Below are 25,513 nucleotides of genomic sequence, written 5' to 3' on the forward strand. Positions count from 1 at the left end.
ATACATTGCCTCTTGGTAGCTATACAATAGTGTATTGCCTTTCACAGTAGATGTTCTATATGGCTCTCATGACTGGTACTGAATCACGGCTTATGACATGATCCAAATGACCCAACATAAGCCTTGAGATTGTTGCTTTTGGTGTATCCACCACTTAGAATTACATTTGCAGAGCACGCTGCAGTGAGGATAGAAGCCGAAATTCTCTAATCTCTCCTCCATGCACCTAACAGATCATGCAAACCATGGCTTCATTTTCATATCATTATGGCTTAGTGTTACATCTGAAACAACCCATTATCAGGCCTCTCTTCTATTAATCTGTCTCATCCTTTTAAAGTAGTCTCAGTTAGTGGCCATTGTAAAATCTTGCAGAAATGAGTTCCAAAAGTCAGTTATTCATTATGTGAAGAAGCCCTCACTTTTGATCATCCTGGATCCACATATGAGACTTATTTCATATGGCCCTTGGAAGGCCCTTACAAGCACAAAATGTTATTTTACTTTTAGGAAAAATCTCATTAAAATACCTACTCAGATGTGACAAATGCATGCTCCTTGATGGCTTGCACAACATCATCAAATTTAATTTTGGTTGTCCGTGTCCATCCATGATAAATGATGGGTTTCCCATCTGGACCATCCCAGCAATCCACTAATATATATAATGAAGAGAACATAAAAGTAAAATAGTCAGTAGCATTCAATTACATTCAATATTCCATTATAATTATTAAAAGGAAGGTCTGGATGGCAATGCAGGTCTTCAGACTTTAAGGAAGCAGCAGCTAAAGATCTTAGATGAGAAATCAGGAGCTTTTCTCTTCTGCTTCTATTTACAGTGCTCCCGGGTTATAGGCGGGTGCACTATATGCGGCTTTGAGCTTACAGCAAAGTTGTGTAGAGCCGCACGGGAGCGTGCAGGGCGGTGCGTCCCATTCAAATGAATGGGGCGCATGCCCGTGGTGCGCACGCACCACCACGTACACAAGCCTCATTCACTTGAATGGGGCTCAAGCATACGTGCTATTTGGCTTATGGGGGGGGGGGGTCCAAGGGCGCACTGTACTAGATAGACAGGAGAAAGCAGGAGAAAAATCTCCCCTGCCCCTCCAACACCTCTGAGAGAAGGTTTAACATTTGATGTAATTGTTAATAGTTCAGTATTCAAGTAGTAGTAGTAGTAGTTGTTGTTGTGGTTTTAAATCTTGAGTTAAGTTTAACTGAGGGGCGGGGTCTGGGCAATAAAATGCATTTAAAGCAAATCCCTGGTAAAAAAAAAAGTGAAGGAACACTGAACTAGAATGTACTCCAATAGTTATCACTTTCTCTTAGTGGATGCACAAAACCGATCACTCACACTCAATACATCTGCATCCCATTCGGAGGCACCTGACATATGCTTCGGGAGAAGATTCGCTACGAAGCTGGTCTCCTGTGAGGTATCTAGGCCATAAAGAACAGCATTCAAAGGTGTAATGCAGGTTTTGTTGTGTTATGGACGCTGAAGAAGAAACACTCCTTTTTAAAAACGCAGCTTACGTATTATGCGAAGAAGAAATCCAGTAGTGGGACAAAGGATTATTCATGTCCTGAGGGTCAATTGCATCATACTTGTCATCCCAGATACTGTTTTCTTTTGAAAAAAGGTAAGTAAGGAACTAGAATACATAAACAAAGGACGGCAAGATTTTAATTAACACAACGAGAGAAAGAGAAAGTAAGAGAAACAGCTCGTCGTTCCAATTTATATCATAACAGAATGGAGAACATCACCTTTTGCTGATTCTTTTTATCCTCTTTATACCCAGATGAAAATATTACAATTTGCAGAGACTTTTAAAATATTATTTTACCGTGCTGATATTCATATCGGTATGCAAGTGAATAAATGTTCTAATACTTTACACCCTGCATTGTTTGGCTGCTTCATCGTATTAATGAGGTGCGTTTTGCTTTCAATCAAGAGTGAGAATCAAGTTTGCGCTCCAGATGTTGTTGGACTGCAACTTCCAGAATTCCTTACCATTCATTATTCTAGTGCTGTTGGAAATTACAATCCAAGAACATCTGGAGGGCCATACAATTACTAACCTTGCTTTAAACTGTTAGAGTAGCCACACAAGGAAACTTTAAAGGCTTCAATGGTCAAGTCTAAGATGGAGGGAATATATGGCTCAGCCTAGTGTGCATGGCAACCTACAATGCTGTGCTGAACCATATAGGAATGCAGCCTATGGCCCTAAGTATGCTTTTTATTGTAAATGTAAATGCATGTTGTTCTTCTACGCCTAATAAAGGTTGACTGACTGACTGACAATATTTCGTAAGAAGTGAGACAAATTTGCCAGAGGCAGTTGGTGGGCCAGTGTGAGAAGAAAGATACTGACTTAAATAGCTGGTTAGACTGCTGCATCAGGTCTCTTTTTATATTCTTATGGTAGCAAAGTTGCAAATTAATAAATAAAATGTAATAAAATAAAATGTAAAATCTTACCTCATCAACATAGAGAAAAGGTTCATCAGTTTCTCTCATGGTATCATCTATAAACCTGGACATCCGTTCTCTTACTTTGTTAAGATCCTGTGCCCACGTTTCCTAAAATTTCCACAATATACAGTTGTAACTCACACTCATTTATCCCAATAGTTAATGCAATATGATCCCTTTACAGTTATGCTTTTCACCAGAGGTAAAGATATACTACAAGAATTATTCATGCAATTGCAGTAATTCATTCTTTTCAAAATGTAAGCCAAACTGTAGAAAGCCACGTGAAAAGGTAAGAGATGCCTGCCCATAGTAAGGAGAATTCTGAAAACCTTTACATAAGATGGATCTCCTGAAGGAACAGCAAAGCACCTTCCATTTAAAATCAACTTGCGCATTTCACCAGGTGATCAAACATCTTACAGTTAAACATTATGCAGTTAAAAAACTTTGGCTTGGGGAATGGTCACTGTTCATTCACAAGGGGACAGAACACATTCAAAACTAAGATGAGTAAAAAATAAATTGTCCAAAGAACTAAATACAGATACTGTTTTCAAATGTAAAAAAATAAACAAACAGTGTTTCAAATGGTGGTGGCAAACAAGAAAGCATTAGTTGCATATACAGGATAATGCACAGGACCACAATAAGCCTGTTATAGCCAACATAAAAATCTGATTATTCAACAGGCGTTGACAGAAAGTTCTTCAAAATAGACAAAATAGTGAGATAAATATTCTACAACTTCGTCACTTCTTTTGCATACACATTTGAGGAAATATATTTCAAACTAAAGGACTAATATTGACCAGGATCCAGGAAGTCTTTTCTGTGCAAACTGTTCTCAGGGGAAAATGTGTCTCTTTTTGGCCCTCCAGCTGCACCTCCCATTCCACATCTTATTCCTTTTTAGAAGATCTCCCAACTCCCAGTAGGTACAACTGGCTGTTTGTTAGAGGGAAGACAGGAAAGCTCCACTGAGCAGAGAACTGAACATGCATTCTCTGGATACAACCCACAGTGCCAGAAGTGTCTTCTTGAACAAGAGCTCTTGGTCACCTCACCTGCTGCTCATGTAGCAAAAACCTCTGGAAGTCGTGTAAATGTACTGCTGAGGCATCTGGACGATCTGTGTTGCTGTTAACAAAAGACGACAGGGAAGAACAATTATTTTAAAGAGTACTTCAGTGGAAGACCCATAAACGTTCAAGTCGGGGAGGAACATCGTGTTAAATCAAAGCTAAGTTGCATCTTACCCCATAAGAAACATAGTAGAATCTTTCTTGAAATCATCAAGAATCTAGGAAAGCAGAAGATACAAAATAATGCATGTGTTGTTTTTTAAGCTACAGAACTTTTATTGCCTGGAAAAGGGATGCATGATATCAGTGAAATTTGCAATAAAAACCCATGGAGGCCAAACAAACAGCCCTGGAGACTGCATGCAAGCTATGGGCTGCACTTTGCTCACCCTCTTGGTAAAGTATGGTTTCATTTCCACCTGGAATCAGGATATAAACCCATGGTTTGTTGTATGAAGATCATTATTATTTAACTAGGCCATAAACCCAGTCCAGCATGAGTTTGTATCATGACAGAGAAAGTGCCAGAGCTCTTGTGGGCCTACCATGGCTGGTTTTTAAATACCCAGACACACACATACATATACACCATTGTATTCTTTTTAATCTTGAGGCATCTAACATTTTAATTATATTAAATGATTAAAAATAGAGACATCATATCTACAATATTAAATAAACACTCAATATCAACGGATAAATTGTTCCTGAATATGCAAACCGCCTTGCTTTTCCATATCTCCCGAAAGTACTACACATTTGTTTTTCATAAACAGTGCCTATGCTTCTAAAGTGATCAAGCTGAAATAAACAAAAGCAATCTGCCTTTACAGAATGAAGCATGACAGGCTTGCGAGTCTAGGAAACTGTTGCACTATAAATGGCCAAATGACCATTTTGCATTAAAGAGTAAATTGCTGGGATAAGAAAGGCCCATTTACCGATTTCTGTTGCTCAAACATAATTTTCTTGTAGAACAGATGGAATTGCTCAAAGCTAAGTTCTTCTTTAACAGCTTTTATTTCCTGTAGGGGGAAAAAGCAAGTGACAACTTGTCAATTTTCATAATTCCCTGTGTGTTCCATATCTCACAACGCAAACACATTTGATTTTGGAAAATGTGATTTGTATCTAGCATTAGCAATGTAGACAACCTTCGTCTGAATGCTAGGACACAAGCTTTTATCTTCTGATGTTGTCACATACGTAACAGTAATTATTTTTGTGCGTTGTCACCTGTGGCCTAACAGACAGGGTATAAACAATACAATATACACAACGGGGAAAAATGGTTAGCATATACTTACTGCAAACCTGTCTTTCAAAAACTTTACACTGCTCACTTTGAAGTTTACTGATGGAAGCACAGTCTTCAACTCTCTAAGGCTGATGCTGAAAGTTAAGAGAGCAGAAGATTAAAATGACTGCATTTAGGAGAATATTTCTTTCTTTCATGTGCTTGATCTAGTCTGGCCCTTACATTGACACAACCTTTTTCAGGATGGAAAGTACGTAACAAATAGAAAGGAAAAGCCTCAAGTCCAAAGGCCATGGTTTATGGCTATATTTTCACCACACTCTGCTACATATAGGCTTTACTGATACATGCAGACTTGATTTCATAAGCTAAATACTGTGGCAGATTAGGAACAAGTTCACATTAGTAAATTAAAAAGACTATTTTATACATCTCTACCACAAGGCCTCTCTTTAACAGAGCATGTTTGAATTCTATAGTATCTTGATTTTGGATGACTTATGACCATTTGTCTACACATTTGCCAAACTTTTTCTTCCTTGGAAATGTTCCATTAATACAGCATTGCACCAAGTTCCCTTTAAAATCCTCTATTTCCCAAAAATAGAGACAGAGCAGCCAGGAGATCTGTCAAAATATTAGTGACAGACAGGCAGTAAGATAAACACAAAGCTGTAACATGCAGCTATTAAAATATCCCTTATATACAGAATTAGATTACCACTGTAGCTGCATTTTCCAATATTTTCAGAATCCACCTTGTGTTTCAATTCCACTTTCATACTGTTTCTCTTTTAAATACTAAATATTAAAAATGAAGCACCCTTTGTATTCAAAGGAATTGTTGCAACCAGCTGTGCCTGGCAATATTAGGTTTCCTGTCTATATGAGCCAAAAAGGATTACACTTCTACAATATTACATCAGCGTATACGACAAATAAAACTACTTGGTTTCTTTTAAGGAATTATAATCTGACTCCTCTTTCTTCATAAAACACAGGGCAGCTTCATAAAGCGTTGCTGTCCAAAATTTCTCCCCATCCATAACACTGAAGTGAACTACTCTTGGTCCATTTAAGCCAGTATTGCCTGTTTTCGGACAAAGAACTTTTTCCACATCCATTACCTGAAACTTTATGCATGCAAAACATGTGCCCTATCACTAAATGGTCTGGCTTTCAAGTCCACATTGTCTTCCCACCCCCATCTCTCCTTCTATTTAAAAAGCAAGAAGCAGTGCCACCATAGTTTAACCTTGAGGGGATTTATCAGCTGTGTTGTTGTTTGGCATTATGAACACAATGCGCTAAAAGTGGTTAAGATCAGCTAGAGCATGTTTATGGCAGCTGGAGAGGCTTTGCTACCCCATGGACCTCCCATGCGTCACAATTCTTCCTTATTATGGTGTTTCTTATCTAAACACAGGTGCCAGCACAGTGTTGTGAGCTGCTGTCAAAAAAGCAGGCAGGAGTTGGCACTCTGCCCTTCCTCTGAAATAAAAAACAGTTAACCCTGGTCACATAAATTCTGCTGCTGGGAACAGAGACCTCCTTTGAATCAGTGTGTTTCATGCAGCTTTCCAACACTGGGAATTGTGTTAGAATAGTGTTGTTCCTTGCCTCCACTCTCAAAAAACCAATGTCTTCTTCAAAATGAAAACCTGGTTTTGGGTATTTCTTAGGAAACTCCTAAAGTAGAAAAAATGCTCGTTGTGTATACTGAATCATTAAGAATACTGCTATAAAATGAGACTATGTGTGATCATCTTAACATAAAGCTTTTGAAGGGCTAGTTTTCTAATTTCCTTGCATTGGAATTGCTGCTACAGCCTTCAGGCAAAATACAACCATGAGCTTTTTTACACTAACAGCATGCAGATGGTACATTTTAATTCAGCAAAACTAAGTAAATGGCTCTGACACAGTCTGAAGGTTAGCAGACCACAACATGTCAATTTATGCTATGAAGTGTACAAAAGGGTGCAAAAATTAATCATGGATTTGCACAAGCACTGCCACAACTACTCAGTTTGTCCTTTCTTTTTAAATACGAATTAGTGTTTGGTTTAGGTACTGTTTGACTTTACTATAATGAACACAGTTAAAATGGAGGAAGATGAACAGAGCAAGTGAAACTAAAGCCGAAGTTGAAAGGATCAACATTACCTGTTCCTTCTGGATTGATCCACAGAGTAAATCAGCTTTCTGAGCCAGCTTTAAAGAACAAATAAAAGCAGAGCAATGGTAAGTTTTATGACGACTTGATCAAACTTGTCCAGATATAAACCTTTACAGAGATTAAAACAAACAAACAAACAAACAAACAAACAAACAGAAATGTCTACTAAAAGTTTTGGTCATCTTTAATGGGAGAAAGAAAACCAGAGATTTAAAGCACCTTATTCCCCCTGCTATTACTACTAATACTACAAAATTAGGTGAGAAGTACACAAGAAGAGGACACAGTGGCAGATGATAAGTTCATGCTGTACAGTATCTTCACCTTATAAATAGAGCCAAAATTTAAAACATTGCTCTCACAGAACATTGATACTGTTTTTCCCACTATGAGAAATCTACCAAACTCCAAAATTCTTAACAGCCAGTTATACCAAAAAAGGGAAACTCTTTTTCCGCATACCTCTCTGTAATTGCTGGTGTAGAAGCATTCATGGCTTCTTGATGTAAAATATTCAGCCCACACAACCACTTATCAGCATCATCTTTGGAGTCAGCTGAAAATTAAATGGATGTCAAATCAGAACTAAAAATAAATCTCCAGTTACAACAATCTGTCCAAGAATATGTACGTTCTTCAGCAACTTCTAAAAGGGAACTTAATGCTTTCGAAGGCTAGCAAGACGTTTTTAAAACTCTATTTAAAATGACTTTTTCCTTTAAGAAAGTGAGGGGGAGAGAAAAAAGAAAAGAAGGGACAGTGAGGAAGAGCCATTTTCAAAGCTTCGTAATTGTTGGTGTTGTGTGCCTTCAAGTCATTTCTGATTTATGGAGACCCTAAGACAAATTATCACGGGGTTTTCCTAGCAGAATTTGTTCAGAAGGGGTTTTTCCTTGCCTTCTTCTGAGGCTGAGAGAGTGTGACTTGCCCTGGAAGCAATGATCCTCCTGATTTGAGGATAAGGGTACAAAACTAGTGATATGAGCTGTAACAAAGGAGACAGATTTACCTGCTAAACTCAATGTGTTGAGAACAAACTGAGTACCATAGAAAACAGTGAAACAATGTTCATCTTTTTGTCTTGATGCTTTCCCACGCTCAAAGTCCTTTGAGTTTTTTCCTGGTCGGATTTCCTTTATTTCCATCAAATCCACTAGAGAAAAAACAAACAGAAGATAAGACCTAAATGTAGGGTACAAATTTGCTTAGTTAGATATTAATTTATAAACCCAAATTACAAGATCCATCTCGGATTGCTTGTAATGACAGCATAAAAACATCTTCAGCTAAGAAAGTGTGAAGAAAGTAGTAGAAGCTGTGATATTCCCCAATTCGACTACTGAATGCAAAGAGATGTTCATAATTAAAGCAGCTTTCTTCAAGGCATATGTTGCAAAAGGGTCAAGTACCACCCTTGCTTGCTTTCTAGAATCTCTTAATGTGGCTAAAGCATGATATTTCAGTAGAAGGATTTTTCACACAATATAATGGCAATCTACCAATTGCTTACATAGGTATAGGCTAAGACTATAAGAAGAACCATGCCAGATAAAGCAAAAGACATTTCAGAACCATGGCTACATTTCCCACAGCCATTTGCTGGCACATTTCTTCACGCCCAGGTTTTACTAACCAGTGTACATTACATGCATCAGAAGGGAGAAAAATCTACTTCTTCCGACATAAAAGAAATGTGCACTCTTCTGATAAAACACTTGTTCAAAAACTGAGGAAGTGGTTTCATTCTGCTATGAAGATTGGATCCGGGAACAGACGGCTCTTCCTACTTCTTGACAGAATGATGATTAAATGTACAGTATACTCAATAAAGAACAACTATACTACTGTTCCTCAAATAGGTTTATCGAGTCGCCTAGTATTCTAGACAAAGTAACTTTTCCAGTTTGTTAATCCAAATTATGGTGTGATATTTACATAATCTAGCTATAAAAACAATTATGGTTAAATGCATCTGAGGAAGTAGACTGAAGTCTACGAAAGCTCATGCTGCCAATTTCTCTCTTTCAGTGAGTCTCAAGGGTGCTATCATATCTAATGTGGTTAAGTTGTAACAAACTGGGAACCGGGAAGAAAGGTGATTTTTAAAAGTATTTTGTTTTTAGAAAATAAAAGTACAGTCCCCCTCCTTATCCACTGATTTTTTTATCCACAGATTCGAGCATCCACAGCTTGAAAATATTTCCAAAAAGTATAAATTCCAAACACAAACCTTGATTTTCCATTTTATATACAGGACACCATTTTGTTGTGCCATTATATTTAATGGGACTTGAGCATCCACGGATTTTGCTATCCACGGGAGTCCGGGAACCAAATCTCAGTGGATAACAAGGGCCCACTGTAGTCAAGAGATGCACCTTCCATGCTCTGTTCAAAATGCAGGGTATGCATTACTCTTACTACTAACACTATTAGCTGCTTGGAATATGTGCACAGTAAGCCTTGGTGCAGAGTTGTAACTTGCTTCATTTGCTCTTTCCCTGACTGATGGCGAAGAGGAAACCTGGTTTAGATTGGTTAGCATTCAAAGCAGAGGAAATGAAGAGACCTGAGAGTAGTTAGGAGGCCACACATGCTGATTCTTTCGTGTGACCAACGGAAACTCTAAATACCCAGCTGAAAAAACACACTGACCCACCAACCAAAGGCATCCAACGGGTCAGACATGAAAAGGATCTGTTTCCGAACAAAAGCAGATTAATATTAGAACACCTTGATAGAGTTACCCAAATTATATTTCTTATAGCTACCATTTAGGATACTTCTCCATATCAGGTTTCTGTCGGAGGATAAGTCCACAAAAGTAAAGTTGGCTGTCGCTCAATTTCTTACAGAGACAGAGAGGATTAGAGCCCTGTGTTTTAGATAAAAGTTGATAGTAACTGTTTTACTGTATAGCTTTTTTCCCATTTGATGTTTGTCCCTTTTTATTTTATGCCTGTTTCTTTTATTAGATCTGCGGATCGTAATAAACATTTGATTGATTTCAGATACTTGAAGATCAAATGGCAGCAACTAATTGTCTGACCATTCAAAAAACTGGCAGGAGGTTACTGTCTTTGCTATGGACTTGCAACCTGTGCTCTGTCACAAATTGTGATATTAGGGATACAATAGTACAAATGTTATTTGGAGGTCAATTTTGTGGAAACACACATCTGTTTTGGGCAGAAACCAGCCATCAGAGAGACAATTAAACTAAATGGAGGGCTGCCAATCTTGCTCGGAAAGACCCTGTAAAAATAAAGCAGTACCACAACACTTCAATCTGTCCTTTATTTTTGGCTGAAGGAGTGATTCAACTATAGTAACACTGAGGTAGGATTGTAATACAATCCAGTCACTTTTACTGGTTTGAGATTACTCACTGGAGTGTGCAATGACTATGTGAGATAAATGAGAAAGGCACAGATAATATTAGTAAATGAGTAAAAATGAGTTAGGAAGAAAAAGGTCACATGGCAGTGGAATAATAACTAATGTGTCTTGTTGTGTCACGCAGAACCATTATGCAAATATGCACTTCTTTTTTCCATAAGGGTGAAAGTACTTCATTTCATTCTTTCGATGGGTCACAGAAGTGAGGACAGAAGCGAGAACTCTTCACAATAAAGCTCCCATTTCAAAGACCACTTTGTCTCTAAGATTTAAAGAATGTGGGATCTGCAAGTTTTGTGCCCACTAAATTATAGTCTGAAACGATTGCCATCCTCAATATACTTGCCCAGGATAAAATCTCAATAAAACCAGAAGGGTCTCTTTCTTAATGTGGACAGGATCATGAAGCACAGTAGGACCATTTTTCTTTCCAATGCCCATTCTCTCACCAAATGCTGAAGATTTACAGTATAAATGGAAACAATGCCTTGCTGTGTCACTAAAATCTTGGAACAGATGGTATTGTAACACAAATCCACAAGCTATTAGTGAACAAGTGGCATTGCGGGAGAATGCCTCTCCCACAGACTAAAAGTTTGAATTTGTCAACTGCAATTATTTTATAATTAAGTCACGCATTTGCACAACTACTAGCAGCTGAAGCAGCAGCAAAAACCCAGTGTCTGTGGTATATTAAAATAGTGCTGTGAGGAAGAAAGAGGAAATGGCTGCTTTGTTCAGGGTTAAAACATTGACATATGGTTCTGCGGAGGGCTGGACATTATTTAAACTCCCTGAGGGCTAACCAGCAAGCAATGTTTCATTGCAGCAGGCTAACATGATTTTCCCTCTAGAAAATATGAACTGTTGTAGCTCGTGGCCAGGTCAAATCTCTTTGTAAAATTTCATCCCAGGATATTAAAAGAACTGGTAAAAGTAATCTCAGAACCACTGTTGATAACCTTTGAGATTTCCTGGAGAACAGGAGAAGTCCCAGCAGACTGGAGGAGGGCAAATGTTGTCCCCGTCTTCAAAAAAGGGGTAAAAAAGAAGACCCCCCCCAACAATTATCACCCAGTTAGTCTGACATCAATAGCAGGAAAGATTCCAGAGCGGACATTAAACAAGACAATCTATAAGCACTTAGAAAAGGATGCCTTGATCACTAAAAGTCAACATGGGTTTCTCAAAAACAAGACATGCCAGACTAATCTGGTCTCTTTTTTGATAGAGTTGCAAGCTTGGTAGATGAAGGGCATGCTGTGGATGTAGCCTACCTTGATTTCACCAAGGTCCCCCATGATAGACTTGTGAACAAGCTAGTAAAATGTGGGCCAGACAATGTGGATTTGCAATTGGTTGACCAACCAAACCCAAGGGGTACTCAACAATGGCTCTTCCTCATCCTGGAGAGGAGTGACTAGTGCGACGCCACAGGGTTTTGGGCCCAGTGCTATTCAACATCTTTATCAATGACTTGGATGAAGGAATAGAAGGCATGCTTATGAAATTTGCAGACGACACCAAATTAGGAGGAGTAGCTAATACCCCAGAGGACCACACAGTATTTACAATGACCCATGGATAAGTCAATCCAAGTTTTTTGGCTCAGTTTTTTGACTAAGATTTCTAGATCTATACATGTGTATATACAGTAGTTTTTATGAAATTGAAAAACCACTATTCCCTTTAAAATAAAGGTAGGCAAATCACTGCTAGATATAGTTCTAGTCCACAATCAGTATACAGCCCAAGTTTGTGCACATTTACAACACATAAAGGTTCTTGAGGGGGCCTTTCTATTGCCTCCTCTGATTCTCCATTCAGCCAATGGTGATGCTAACACCTTCCCACCTTACTGGGTAACAGGTTGGGAGTAAAATGGTGGTGACAGGGATGGAAAAGCAGGGAACTCAGAGAATGAATTTAGATAAGTATCTCAAGTGTTTGGGTCCTCCCCAAAACAGCAGAGCAATGCTTTCTTCCATCTCATCATCACCATGTAGCAGTAACAAGCAGCAGCTCCCTCCTAGTCGACAACGGAAATTAGAATCAATTAATCTAACTGAATAATTGCCCAGATTGCAGTCTATCACTAAGCAGAAGAGATAAAAGGACTTCCTATGCAAGTATTAAGAGAGCTGTTGCCTCCGTCCCGGGAGGAAACACCAGTGAATCAAATAAGTGCAAGTTTGCATTGTCATGAATCATCTATAAAGGCAGAAGTAAAGAACGGACAGTTTGGAAAGGTTAACAGGTTCTTCCTCTCTCATTTGGTGAACGATCTCATGCTTATGATAAGGTACATTTTAACCTAATCTCTTTCTGCTCTTCTCTATTCATCACAGTTGAAGTCCATGTTTACTATGCATCCCTTTTGATTAGACATGCAAAGGTATTTTATACTGGGTAAGACAACTGATCACTTTTTGCCAGTACTGTCTACTCTGCCTACAAAAGAATAAATAAATTTGATTCAAGACAAGGAACAGGATTCCTCTATTTCATTCCCTTGAAAGATCATGAAAAATATTGCCAGTTCTAGAATTTCATGACCTCAACTACGGAGTTTGGAAAAGTGTAAAAACAAAAGAACCAACCACCTGAAAATCTCTTTTTTTCCCTTTAAAGTTTGTAGATTTTATAGGAGCAAGAACCTTGATTGTCCAGCTTTCCAAACAAATCAAGACAGTTTTACTACATGGCACCACCTTATTTAGGTCACACACAATGAAAGTATCATCCTTCCTTGAACAAGCAAGCATTCTTACTTCAGCGCGGAGCAAACAGCAACTTTCCTTTGCTATGGCTACGTAAAGAACATAAAAATAAACGTAGTCAAGAAAATTGTAGTCATTTTGTTTATGCAGTCCAGACCAACTACATGTGTCTGGCAGACCAACATTTAACTTTAGAAAAATGTCTGCAGTTATGAATGCCTGGCTCAAGCAACCGGAGGAAAGCATTTTCTGGGTACTCCGGAACAGAAAAGAAAAAATATCCCTCCCTGGGTAAACAATTTTAGCCTTACATGAGGCACAAGTAAAATCTTTGTTCACATCATGGAAAAGGCTTGAAATGGGAGAAACATGGGGAATATTAAAACATGCACACCTGAATCAGGTACACTTGCAAGGAAAATGTTAACATTGGAGAGCTTTAGTACATGGTTCAAGTTCCCTAAGTTTGCACTCCAACAAAGCTCCCCATGAAGTAAATGAAATCTGCTGCCATGTTATCAAAGGCACAGCAACCTCTCTAGAGCAAGAAGTCTGGCAAATGTACACATCTGTTCAGCTTGCAAAACTTGCAACATCTGACACTGTTTAGTAAAAACTTTCATTTTGTCACTCTTGTTGCTTCTCTTGTTGTTGATATTAATAGATACGGATCACCCACTCCCATTTCTTGCTCACCTTAAGCAGGTTCAAACCTGACTGGCTCACTTCCCACTCCACTCCAGTGCTTTTGCAAGGGAACGAAGGAGGGTTGTTCTTACAAGAGTGCGGCTGCAGCTTCATCTCAGTATAGAGACACCTAAGACCATGGGTCATTCCCCTTCTCTGCCTGGTAAGCACTGGCAGGTTAAAAATGCCCTTGCTATTACTTGAGGACTGTAAGCCATACTTTCATCCTCCCCGATGTATACAGAAGGGTTATCAAAAATTTCTCTGAGCTGCAAAACCAAAATCTAAGTCCACAACTGCTGTTTTTCTAGTACATCAGCATCACACTGCAAAAGGCAGTTCTTAATCAAATGCAGTTGTATCGACTGTAACAAATTTTGCTTTAACTGGGGGAAAGAAACACGAGCTAAAATTTGCACTGAACTAATTCGTGCTCTGCCTCAAACAAAAAATTGCAGGATCCAACCCTATACTTGTGGCAGGAAGGCAAAACCACAAACTGGAATACTGCACATTTAGCACATTTCTCAGAATGCTAGTGCCTTGGAAATGACACTTAGAAAACTCTGAACATTTCGAACATTTCAAACACGATTCTGGCTACCATTCCATATACGGATTCCTTGGGGTAAGTCCCATTTCATTCAGTGGGGCTTACTTTGAAGTAGATATGGGATCTGTGCTGCAAGTAGAATAGTTTGTTGTGAGCTTAGGCATAAAAAAGCCTCAATGGACAAACTGAAGCATGCTATTTACTTCCTGTATGTCAGCCTCTTTCATGTTAAATTCATGAAGCTATTCTGTCTCTATACCCAGGGTACAGCTACCTCTGCCTACATATGTCACTACCCATAAACATGATGAAAAGGATTCTGGGCTGTAAAAATACAGTGTGGGGGTATCATCCATAAATAAATAATACTACTGTCACTCTAAACTATACATGCTTTTACAGAGGAGAACAAACATAACAAACAGAATGTAAAGGGATCTTGTAGCCCCTTTGAGACTAACAAAGAAAGAAGTTGGTAGCATGAGCCCTTGTAGACTTGAGTCTACTTCCTCAGATGCATGTTAAATGTTCAAGTTTTGCTTTTACAGAAGAGAACAATCAGAACAAACAGAATGAAAAGGGATCTTGTAGCCCCTTTGAGGCTAACTGAAAGAAAGAAGTTGGTAGCATGAGCTCTTGTAGAGTTGACTCTAATTCCTCAGATGCATGTTAAATGTTCAAGATTTTTGAACATTATTGTTACACGCCGACACATGCATGGCGTTTATATGAAAAACATTAGCTTCCTTGCAATGATACATGACATGCAACTTAAAATTCATCATCAAGATAGGCATTTCAGGCATCGTGATTTTAAACCATTTCACTGCCAATATATCAAATGTTTGCAAAATATAGCACAGTTTATTTAGTGGGTTCCCATACCAAGAACTACCTATATTTCCTGACAGACCTGCTTTATCCATATTAATCACCAGACTTATTACTCAGTTGTAGTTTGCTTGATTTGGGTGTGTGGAACAGAACTGTAGCATTAACAAGGGTCAGACTTTGGCCAATGTGAATTATCCAGTCGAGATTAATTGTTTTGATATTCCAATGGTTTCATGGGAGAGAAATGTTAAATATGAACTTTCTAAAAGGTTCACATCATAACAGCTTAACAACATATATTACAACACCATTTGGCCAAGAACATGGGTCTATAACCAATGCAGCAGTTCAGGCTGTTTTTATGCAATCACTCACAAAGGGAAGTTCTTTTATTTGCAACCATGTCTCCATCCAGATACTCACAGAATCCTTCTATCTTGTCAGCTGTCTTACTCCATGCTACCTGCCTGGTCTCCATAATGACCTGGATAGTCCTCCTCTCTGGAGTACTTTTTTTCAGGCTGTACACTGTCATGACGGTGCCCAGCTCCAGTGTCCTTTTGATTTGACTCTTCTCATATTCTGGTAGTTCCCCGTAGTCTATGCCTTTCTTGGGCATTTTCAGGGTGTAGGCAACAAGTCTTCAACAGGCTGAAAAGAAAGGGGAGAATAAATATTATGGTTTTAAAATTGACTTTCTCCCTGTAGAAAGAATATTGTTATAGTTTCATAGAATCACAGGATCATAGAGCTGCAAGAGACCACAAGGGCCATCCAGCCCAACCCCATTCTGCCATGCAGGAACTCGCAATCAAAGCACCCCTGACAGATGGCCATTCAGACTCCATTTAAAAATCTGCAAAGGAGGAGATGTTACTACTCTCTAAAGCAATGTGATCCACTGTCAAGCAGCTCTTACTATTAAGCTGTTCTTCCTAATGTTGAAGTGAACTCTCTTTTCCTATAGTTTGCATCCACTGTCCTGTGTCCTAATCTCTGGAGCAGCAGAAAACAAGCTTGCTCCATCCTCAAAATGACATCCCTTCAAATATTTAAACAGGGCTATCATATCACCTTTTAACCTTCTCTTCTCCAGGCTATACATACCCAGCTCCCTAGGTCTCTTCTCATAGAGCATGGTTTCCAGACCTATCATAAAACAAAGCTTTGAAAGAAAAAAGACTTTAGGTCAAAGTACACATTTCTAGACTGGTTAACTTTCACAAATAGCTTTACTGAAATCTGGTGCTTCAAAAGACAAAAATAAACAATGACTTGCTATCAAACAAGAAAGAAGTTGTATTACCCTAGCCAACACAATGCAATTACGTACAGTTTACTAACAATGGCTGGGGTGGAGTGGCCTGAGAAGTGAAAAACGAACTTGCATTATGGAAAAGAAAGCGGGAGTGCTTCTAGTTAACAATGGATTGTCATGAACTGTTGGTCCCTCACTGTATTATACAATCATTCACAGCCAAATAGACATTTTAGCTCCATCCCCTTCTTCAAACAAGTAGTCCCACCTGTGCTGCCAGATGGCTTGTTTGGCACTGCAAGATCAAAATCACGACAACATTTTCCAGATCAAAATGTAACTCATAACAAGACAAAGGGATAATGACTAGGGCTCTAAGGGCATTTTCCATGAACACAGTGAGACTTTGTTCGTCTTTAAGTTGTTGTTGTGGAAGCTGCCATAGGTCCCATCCTGGGAGAAAGCCACAAATACTGTTTATATTCATGTATAAGTCAAGAAATTTTAGTCACAAAATTGACCCAAAAAACCAGAGCTGACTTATCCATGGGTCAAAGTAAGTATTGCACTTTAACTCTAATGTTAAAAAATGAATGATTCCCTGATGAAAGGCAAGAGTGAAATCTGTCCTGGAAGCACTGATCCTCCTACTTTGAGGATAAGGTTACAAACTAGTGATATGAAAAATCCAACTTTATAATAACATACACACTGCAATACAACATAGAATTACCCGAGGAAGTTCCATTAAAATCAATGAAGCTTACTTCTGAGTAGATACACCCCATATAGTGGACTACACTGTGCATTGCAATTGTTACGTTCCTGCCATGACACAAGCCTGTTTCTTTGATTATTTCATGAAGTTGGAATGCATTTAAAAACAAACGGACACGTTATCAGTTTGGCTGTATCGTTTAGGTAGGAGGAAGGAGAAAATAAAAATGAAATTACAGCGCTGAAACAAGCCTTGCATTGCAACAACCCTGAGAGGGGTGGGTTTTAAAATCCTTTAACAATGAGGAATTGAGATAACAAAATGATAGCGACGTAAGTTGTATTGCTACATGCACACTCCAACAATATTTCTGATGCTTAAATTAGCATTTTTTAAAATATAAATTACTTCTACGCAGATTAATTTTTGGTATGTGAGGTGTTCCAAAAGTAACCAATTGCAATGCAAGACTAAGAAAAATATCAGATTTGACCGAAAGCCCAAAAGTACCATAAGTATGGACTGTAGTATACCTCATTCCTAATGACTGACCATGCTGGTTAACTTTGAAACAACTGGTAATCCAACAATTATCGTACTTCACAGTTCCACAGAGTCTCTATACATACAACTCAGTTAAAGCCATCATTTCACAATCTACTCAATTATCGGCTATGCGTATTTAGTTCCACTGCATGCTTATTTAGGAGAGTCTCACTGTATTCAGTGGTGCTCATTACAGAGGTACGTATAGGATTTTAGCCTTAGTCGGTACATTGAAATTCACCACAAAATTTAAGGAGCATTCTGCCACAGCCAAATATTCAATTGCAAGTACCACTGAAGTTCAAACACTTGTTTGTTACATGCCTTCAAGTCAGCTCCAACGTATGGTGAAGTTGTCATTGGATTTTCTTGGCAAGCCTTCAGAGGCTCACCACTGCCTTCCTCCGAAACTGAGAAAAGAGTGACTTGTCTATGGTCATTCGGTAGGTTTCCGTGTCTCAGTGGGGATTCAAACCCTAGTCACCCGGAGTCCTAGTCCAACATTCAAACCACCACACCACAGCGTCTGACCAAACCGTTATACAAATGTTTGTAAGAAGAAAAGGAGCTTTATACCCTTGGATATTGACACAGCTGGATGTCGCTTGTTTTCATGTGGAAGGTCCCTGGTTCCACACCCAATCTGAAACAGGCCCTTATCTAGGTCTTTGCAAACCTGCTGCTAGGAAATAGTATTGACCTCGGTGAACCAAATGTTTGAATAAATGCTAGGTCAATACTATTTCTACGCAGCAGGTATACAAAGACCTAGACAAGGTCCTATTTCAGATCTTGGTATGGAACAAGGGACTATCCATATGAAGGCAAGTGCTTTGCCACAGATGCCCATCTCTTAAGTCAGGTCTGCTATAGCAAAGTTTTCCCTCATTCATGGACAATAATGCTAAGAAGAAACAGCTATCACACTCTGATCAGGAATTATTCTCATCCCCTTCCTGATAGCCATGGCAGAAGAGAAAGGACTGCAGAGCTCAAAAGCAACTGAAATCATAAACTACATTATCGCTTGTATTTCTTTGCGTTATTCTTTTTGTCCAATAGTGTTTACAATAAGTAGTTTCAATTTCCTTATTAATAGCCAGACTCCGCAATCTTTGCTTTGTTTCCCACAGCTTCAGTTTAAAGGTTTGCTTTCATCCCTCTGGGTTGATATTTAAAGCGACACTTCAGAGAAAACAAAACTGCTGTGCCGCGAAAATAAATACATACAGTGGTGCCTCGGGTTACGAAATTAATTCGTTCCGCCATTCCCTTCGTAACCTGAAATAGCTTTCCGTTAGCGCTGGAAGCCTATAGCATTTGAATTTCGCGCCGAAATGAATTTCGTAACCCGAAAAATATTTCGTAACCCGAAACAGTTTTTGCCAATCCAACTTTTTTGTATCCCGGAAATTTCGTAACCCGCGCATTTCGTATCCCGAGGTACCACTGCTATTTTAAAGCCAGGCACCCAGTAGCAGATAATTTGGAATCTGGATTTTCACCCTGCTCCTTGGTGGAACGGGAAGAAATAAATAAAAACACAATTCTACTAAGTGCATACTCCATCTTTACATTACAGAGAACTAGCAAGAAGGCTTACTGGGCTGCATTCCCAAAAGCCAATGACAAACACCACCATTTTATACAGCAATTGAGCCGCTGTAGATGTTGTCCAATAAAGCAAATAATAATTATTCACTACGGTAGTTTCTTACATGCCAGGCTTCACCCTTCAAAACCACAGCTTTTATGCATATCTGTTTACATATCACACCAGAAAAATTTACTCAACACCTGGAGTGGCACCTCTACTCTAAACAGCAGGCACAAAACAAACATAACAGTTCGCAGAGTATGTCTTGGCAGGAAAACAAAAAATCTGGCACCAGCTAAACTAAACAGAACCACTGAGGAAGAATCAGAGATTGTAAGGGATGGAACTTGAAAGGAACCAGTTACAAGGCAATGAGAAAAGAGTACAGGATACTCAGCAGCTGGGACTGAAATAGAACAGAAAAGTCAACGATTATGTGAGATGCCACTTGTTTGTGTATGAAAGCCTGAACCAGAGCTGTCTGTGATACTCTTAGAACTCTGTGTACCACAAATATGAGTACTGTACTTTAATGTTGTATCATAAAATACTGCTGCAAACAATAGACTTTGACCATATTAATATCACACCAGCTTGCCCTGTAGCACACTGCTAATTTGAATTGGTACCTAGGAAAGAAAGGCAGCTAGGGAGAAAATTCCCTGGATGATGACAGGAGGGGTCCACAACATCTATAGACTGACTCACCCTACCTCGTTCTCTATCCAGCTTGTAAAACAGAAGTGGGACACATGTTGCACTGCAACTCTAAGCATTTCTCACCATTCTGGAGGGCCATGTTATTCCCACTTGTAGACATAAGTTATTTGGGGGCTAAACAGACCGCCCCTTTCAGCGCTGAATTGGGGGTGCGGTAACTACATGCTGCACCCCCCGATCTGGCATTTCCACAGCACAAAAAGGAGCCATAAAAAGTGGCTCCTTTTTGCGCCACGGAAAAGGCACATTTGCCATCGCAGTGGTTCCTTCTGACGCAGCGCTAAAGGAGTGCCGTGATGCCACCTGCCATGCGGTAGGGCACATGGCATGACGGCGGCGTCAGGGCAGTGTCAGGGCATGAGTCGTGTGGACACCATGCCCCCACTCTGTCCTGAGGCCAGCATTTATCACCGGTCTGTCAAGGCTGTTGGTCTCTCATGTTATATGTCTGTAGATACAGGTGAACAAGATTCATCTGCCAAAACATCAGAGTAGCAGTAGTACTGTAGTAGTTGTTGTTGTTGCTGTAATTTCTTTACCACCTCTTCTCAAGGCGGGACACAGCATGTAAAAATACAAAACACAATTAAAAAAGAAAACCCATAAAACCAACAGGTAAAACACAATACCGTGAAACCATTAAAACACAGCCATGTAAGTACATTCTTAAAAGTCATTAATTTCAAACTGATTGAGTAGGTCTGCCAGAAGAAATGTGCTTTTGATGCTGTTTTAGCATTTTCAGCTGTCATATCTCTTCTGGCAGGTCATTCCACAGTCCAGGGGTGGCAAACCAAACAACGAGTAAGCTCCACCTGGACTCACTTCATATATCACGCTAAGCTTCACATGTTGCACTAATACAGAGGATTAGGTACTTGCACACAGCCTCTTTCTGCTTTCCAGCAGCAGCAGCAACAACAGAATGACTGAGAACATAGTGTCAGGCTATGTTTATGTGCTTCCAAACAGGATTCATATACCAACTTTAAATCCCAGCTTTCAATTGCTCCATTGGGCAGAGGCATGCATGAGCAGTGAGGGACCAAACAACATCAGGAGAGGCTTATTACACATCTTCTAAATTATTCTACCGCCACAAGGCCACAACCTAAAATTGCATAACCGGCTGCAGGCTTGCTCAGAAGCCATTACCAACAGTTCCGGGTTCCCATGCAATAAGACAGTAAAGTTCATTGCAGCTTCCTGATTCATTTTCTTGCTCACATGAAGGAACAGGCTGCAAACACCTGTTTGTTTGGGCTTCCGGTTAACATGAAAACACTGCCTTTATGTTGCAACCATCCTCCATAAGAACAATCCCCAGACAAACAAGCAAATTACTTCAAATTATATGAGTAATTTTTAATGCAATGTTCATTATGAAATATGACTAAATTTTGAACAGGAAAATCTAATAACAGACTACAACCATCCCTCCACATTCGCTGGGGTTACAGGAACAGGACCCCTGTGAATGTGGAAAAACTGCAAACAACAAAAACACAATGGCCTGTTACAGACTGCCAAAATAAAGCTGCTTCGGGTCTCTTTGGAGGTATGCAGTTTAAATTATGCATGCATCCTAAGAATCCGGAAGCTGCACCAAAGCTGCCCTCCAGTGCTTAGGAATGGAGTGTGGCTTTGGCGTGACCTCCGGACTCTTAGGACCCATGCATCATTTAAATAGCATACCTCCAAAGAGACCCGAAGCAGCTTTATTTTGGCAGTCTGTAACAGGCCTATATTTTTACCTGAGATAACACTACTCTACAAATCTCTAGGTCCTCCAGTGCAACTGTGGTCAACATCTCCCAGACATTGACCATAGAATTTTGCTGGAGGAGCTACGAATGTCTAGTGGAGTCTTCTCTCTAGGAATCTCTAGGTCCTTTTGTTTGACTTTTGGTTAAAGTTGACCAGAGAGTTGTGCTGGAGGACCTAAATATTCCTGGAGAGAACGTATTAATAAAATCCGTGGATAATCAAATCCACAAAAGTCAAAGCCACAAATGTGGAGAGACGAGTGTATATCAAATCCCAAACCTTCAGCTATTCTGCTACATGAGATTTCCACTTCTCTCCATATGAAGTCTTTTCCAATCACAAAAGAAACTTAAAGCATTCAGAGGGCTCTAGTCTATTCCTTTTTGTAAAAGGGGGAAATCATTGAGGGTAGCATGAGACACTGTGACTTTTCCACTTTAAAAGGATATTCATACAATGGCATAGAACCATAGATGATGTCCCCCCCTCAATTCCTTGCCACAAGATCCAATCTCATGCGCAAACACATTATGCAGGGTCGTCCTCTAATTTTCACACCACCACCACCACCTTTCTTTCCTTAACATTGCATCTAAATTACTGCTGTTAGTAAACTACTCACCTCCCTACTGGGGGAAAGTCAGGAAGGGGGGAAGGTAAGGCAAGCAGTTGGTTTCCTTCCTTCTTTTTGCAGCTGCCAAACCTCCTGCGCTAGCAGAGCAAGGAGAGCCCTCCGCCAGCCTGCAAGGTCGAGACAAATTAAGTCTTCTGCTGGGTCAGAAGCCAAGTCTCAGCTCAGAAGATGCATTGGCTAATAAACCGGTGTAATGTCTTCCTGTCCAAGGGCACTCAAGGTAATTTACAAAGGAAAAGATGGTGACAAGAACAGCAGAAAGCACAGCGGAGGAAAATAAACAGCAGCCCTACTACCACAGGGATTAGCTCCACATTAATTTGTGTTTGGGTCCATAACTAAGGAGTTTATCACATGGAGGCTAAGTGCCCAAATCCTGTGCAGAAATGGGATTTAAATCCCAGAAAAATCCCGCAAAAGCAAGATCATTTTCAGACACATCGGGGGTATTGAGCATTAATCCGACATTAACCCACACAGAAAATCCTGAAAGTAAAAAGCGGCTGCTTTTGTCCACTTTCTGTGTGGGTTAATGTTGGATTAATGCTCAGTGCCTCCAACGTCGTCTGAAAAAGACCCCGCTTTAGTGGGATTTTCCCAATTTAAATCCCATTTCTGCACTCAGTGTGATAAACCCCTAAGTTACAAAGGACCTGAGAATGCTCCAACAACAATTCAGGTCCAAAATGCACTGCAGAAACAATCCAGTTTGATAGCGATGTAAGTGCCCTGGCTCAGTGCTAGGGAATCTGGTGTACTGTGGCACCAGAGCTCTCTGACAGAGGAGGCTAAATGTCTCACAAAAACCAGAAAGCGGTCTCAAACTGGATTGTTTCTGCAGTGCGTTTTGGATCTCCAGTCTCCAAATTCTTAGCACGGCAGAGAGTGGGATGCTGAAAATTATCAGAGGAGAGAAGAATTTTGAATCAGAATGAGAGAATGAGCTGTGTAGGCACCAATGGGAGTGCCTCAAGGCATGTGCAGAATGCCAGCTCCCTACACGGCCGAGGTGTTCCTGCCTCCTGCATGCAGATGCCCAATTTCTTTAGCTAATGATTTCCAGAGGACTTCTCAGCTGCAGCAACTTGAGTCAAGCCGGGTCTGCGGTAAGAGGAAAAAAGAAGAAGGAGAAAATATGGAGCAACCACAGGCTACTTTTCAGAGATCTGGAGCTCCGTCGGACCAGAAATGCCTCCACAAGTGAAGGGGAAGGACATTTTTTAAAGCAGCAAAATAAAGTGAGCTAAGGTCCCAAACACACTGCAGAAATAACCCAGTTTGAGACCACTTTAACCACCCTGGCCCAACGCTAGGGAATGCTGTAGTTTTGTCAGACATTGAGCCTTCTCTGTCAAAGACAGCTCTGGTGCCACAACAAGCTAGTTTCCAGGATTCAATAGCACTGAGCCAGGGCAGTGAAAGCAGTCTCAAACTGGATTATTTCTGCAGTGTGTTTTGGACTCATGTCTCTAAATGAGAGCCAGTGTGGTACAGCAGTTTGAGCGTTGGACTCTGACTCTGGAAACCAGGGATCGAATCCCTGCTTGGCCATGGAAACCCATTGGGTGACTCTGGGCAAGGCACAATCTCTCAGCATCAGGGGAAGGCAATGGCAAACCTCCTCTGGGTAAACTGTGCCATGATAGGATCGCCTTAGAGTAGCCCTATGTTGGAAATAAGTTGAAGTCCCTAAATGAGAGGAAGCTTGGTGAAGTGGTTTGAGCATAGGACTCTGGAGAGCAGGGTTCAAATCCCCGCTTGGCCATGGAAACCCACTGGGTGGGCAAGTCACACTCTCTCGGCTTCGGGGAAGGCCATGGCAAGCCTCCTCCGGATGAATTGTGCCAAGAAAACCCCATGATAGGGTCACCTTAGAGTAGCCCTAAGTTGGGAATGAGTTGAAGGCACATAGCACACAGAGGAAGCGTGGTGTAGCGGTTTGAGCATTGGGCTCTGGAGACCAGGGTTCGAATCCCCGCTCGGCCATGGAAACTCACTGGACGACCTTGTTCGAGTCACACTCTCTCAGCCTCAGAGGAGGCTAAACCTGAAGATACTTACCAAGGAAACCCCACAACAGTACTTCCTTAGGGTCCCCAAAAGTCTGAAAACAAAGGCACACAACAACAACAAAAGGTCTCCCAATGTCCATAGGATGCCACACACACTGAGGAGGTGACAACACACTTCCCTGGCCACTTTTACAACAAACCCCGTCCCCCAGGTGTTCTGGACTCCAACTCCCAGAAGCCCCAGCCAAGTAAGTTCTTAAGAGGGAATCTTGGGAGTTGGAGTCCAAAACACCTGGAGGACCAGAGTAATACTACAGTAAAGACACCCCTAAATTGGTATTAAAGTGGATTATTCCTTAAATAAAGACACCCCAAATTGGCATTAAAGTGGATTATTGCTACAGTATAGACAGTCCCAAAACTGGTACTAAAGTGGGTTATTTCTACAGTACGAACGGGAATGAAGGAAGATTGTCCTTCTGCGTTCGCCTTACCTGCCCCGCAACGCCAGTAACCGAAGAGAAGGGAAGGAGCTCAATTAAGTCCTCTTCCTTCGGCGTCTCAAGGACCTTCTGCCGCTTCTGCTGCTGCTGCTCCACTCCGGCGGGGTGGGCGGGGCCGAGGGGAAGCACGTGACGCGGCACAGCCAATCAGGAGCCGTGGAGGGAAAATAAAGAAGGAAGGATACTCGGTAGGCGGAGCAAGGAGGCAAAGAAAGTCAGTCAGGGAGCGTCCGCATTGCAAAGATAACCCAGTTCGAAACCGCTTTAACTGTCCCGGTTCAATTGCGAGTGTATTTTTTCGATACATTTGTATGACACACTTTCTCAGCCTCAGAGGATGGCCTTGGCAAACCTCTTCTGAAGAAAGCTGACTAAAAAAAACCCCATTCTTATAATTATAATGATATATAATTGTATTATTATTACTATACTGTATTATAATATATATTATAATAATTATATAGTTATATAAATTATATATATATATAAAAACTATATTTATATAATTATATATTTAAATTTAATTAAAATATTTTAAATATATATATATAT

At 40.2% G+C, this 25,513-nt stretch overlaps 1 protein-coding gene across 7 annotated transcripts in view; it reads right to left on the reverse strand.

The window, feature by feature from the left end:
* The window catches only part of PLCG2 (phospholipase C gamma 2), a 42,329-nt gene extending 17,272 nt beyond the window's left edge, over positions 1-25,057 (reverse strand). For 3 of the 7 annotated variants that reach the window (XM_042438572.1, XM_042438574.1, XM_042438575.1), the window contains exons 1-13: positions 22,435-22,464; positions 15,630-15,857; positions 8,023-8,166; positions 7,476-7,569; positions 7,001-7,048; positions 4,884-4,968; positions 4,518-4,601; positions 3,751-3,794; positions 3,559-3,631; positions 2,498-2,599; positions 1,543-1,661; positions 1,361-1,446; positions 535-655 (exon numbers count right to left, since the gene is read on the reverse strand). In XM_042438572.1, the coding sequence (XP_042294506.1) occupies positions 535-655; positions 1,361-1,446; positions 1,543-1,661; positions 2,498-2,599; positions 3,559-3,631; positions 3,751-3,794; positions 4,518-4,601; positions 4,884-4,968; positions 7,001-7,048; positions 7,476-7,569; positions 8,023-8,166; positions 15,630-15,825 (1,196 nt within the window). In that variant the 5' untranslated portion in view covers positions 15,826-15,857; positions 22,435-22,464. Of the gene's footprint in view, positions 1-534; positions 656-1,360; positions 1,447-1,542; positions 1,662-2,497; positions 2,600-3,558; positions 3,632-3,750; positions 3,795-4,517; positions 4,602-4,883; positions 4,969-7,000; positions 7,049-7,475; positions 7,570-8,022; positions 8,167-15,629; positions 15,858-22,434; positions 22,467-24,507; positions 24,582-24,952 lie in introns of those variants that run through there. The other 4 variants (XR_006100589.1, XM_042438578.1, XM_042438573.1 and 1 more) reach the window with 3 other exon arrangements.
* Between the last annotated feature and the right edge of the window lie 456 nt (positions 25,058-25,513).

Source organism: Sceloporus undulatus, chromosome 8 (genome assembly GCF_019175285.1).
Source record: "Sceloporus undulatus isolate JIND9_A2432 ecotype Alabama chromosome 8, SceUnd_v1.1, whole genome shotgun sequence".
In the NCBI taxonomy this organism is placed as follows: domain Eukaryota; kingdom Metazoa; phylum Chordata; class Lepidosauria; order Squamata; family Phrynosomatidae; genus Sceloporus; species Sceloporus undulatus.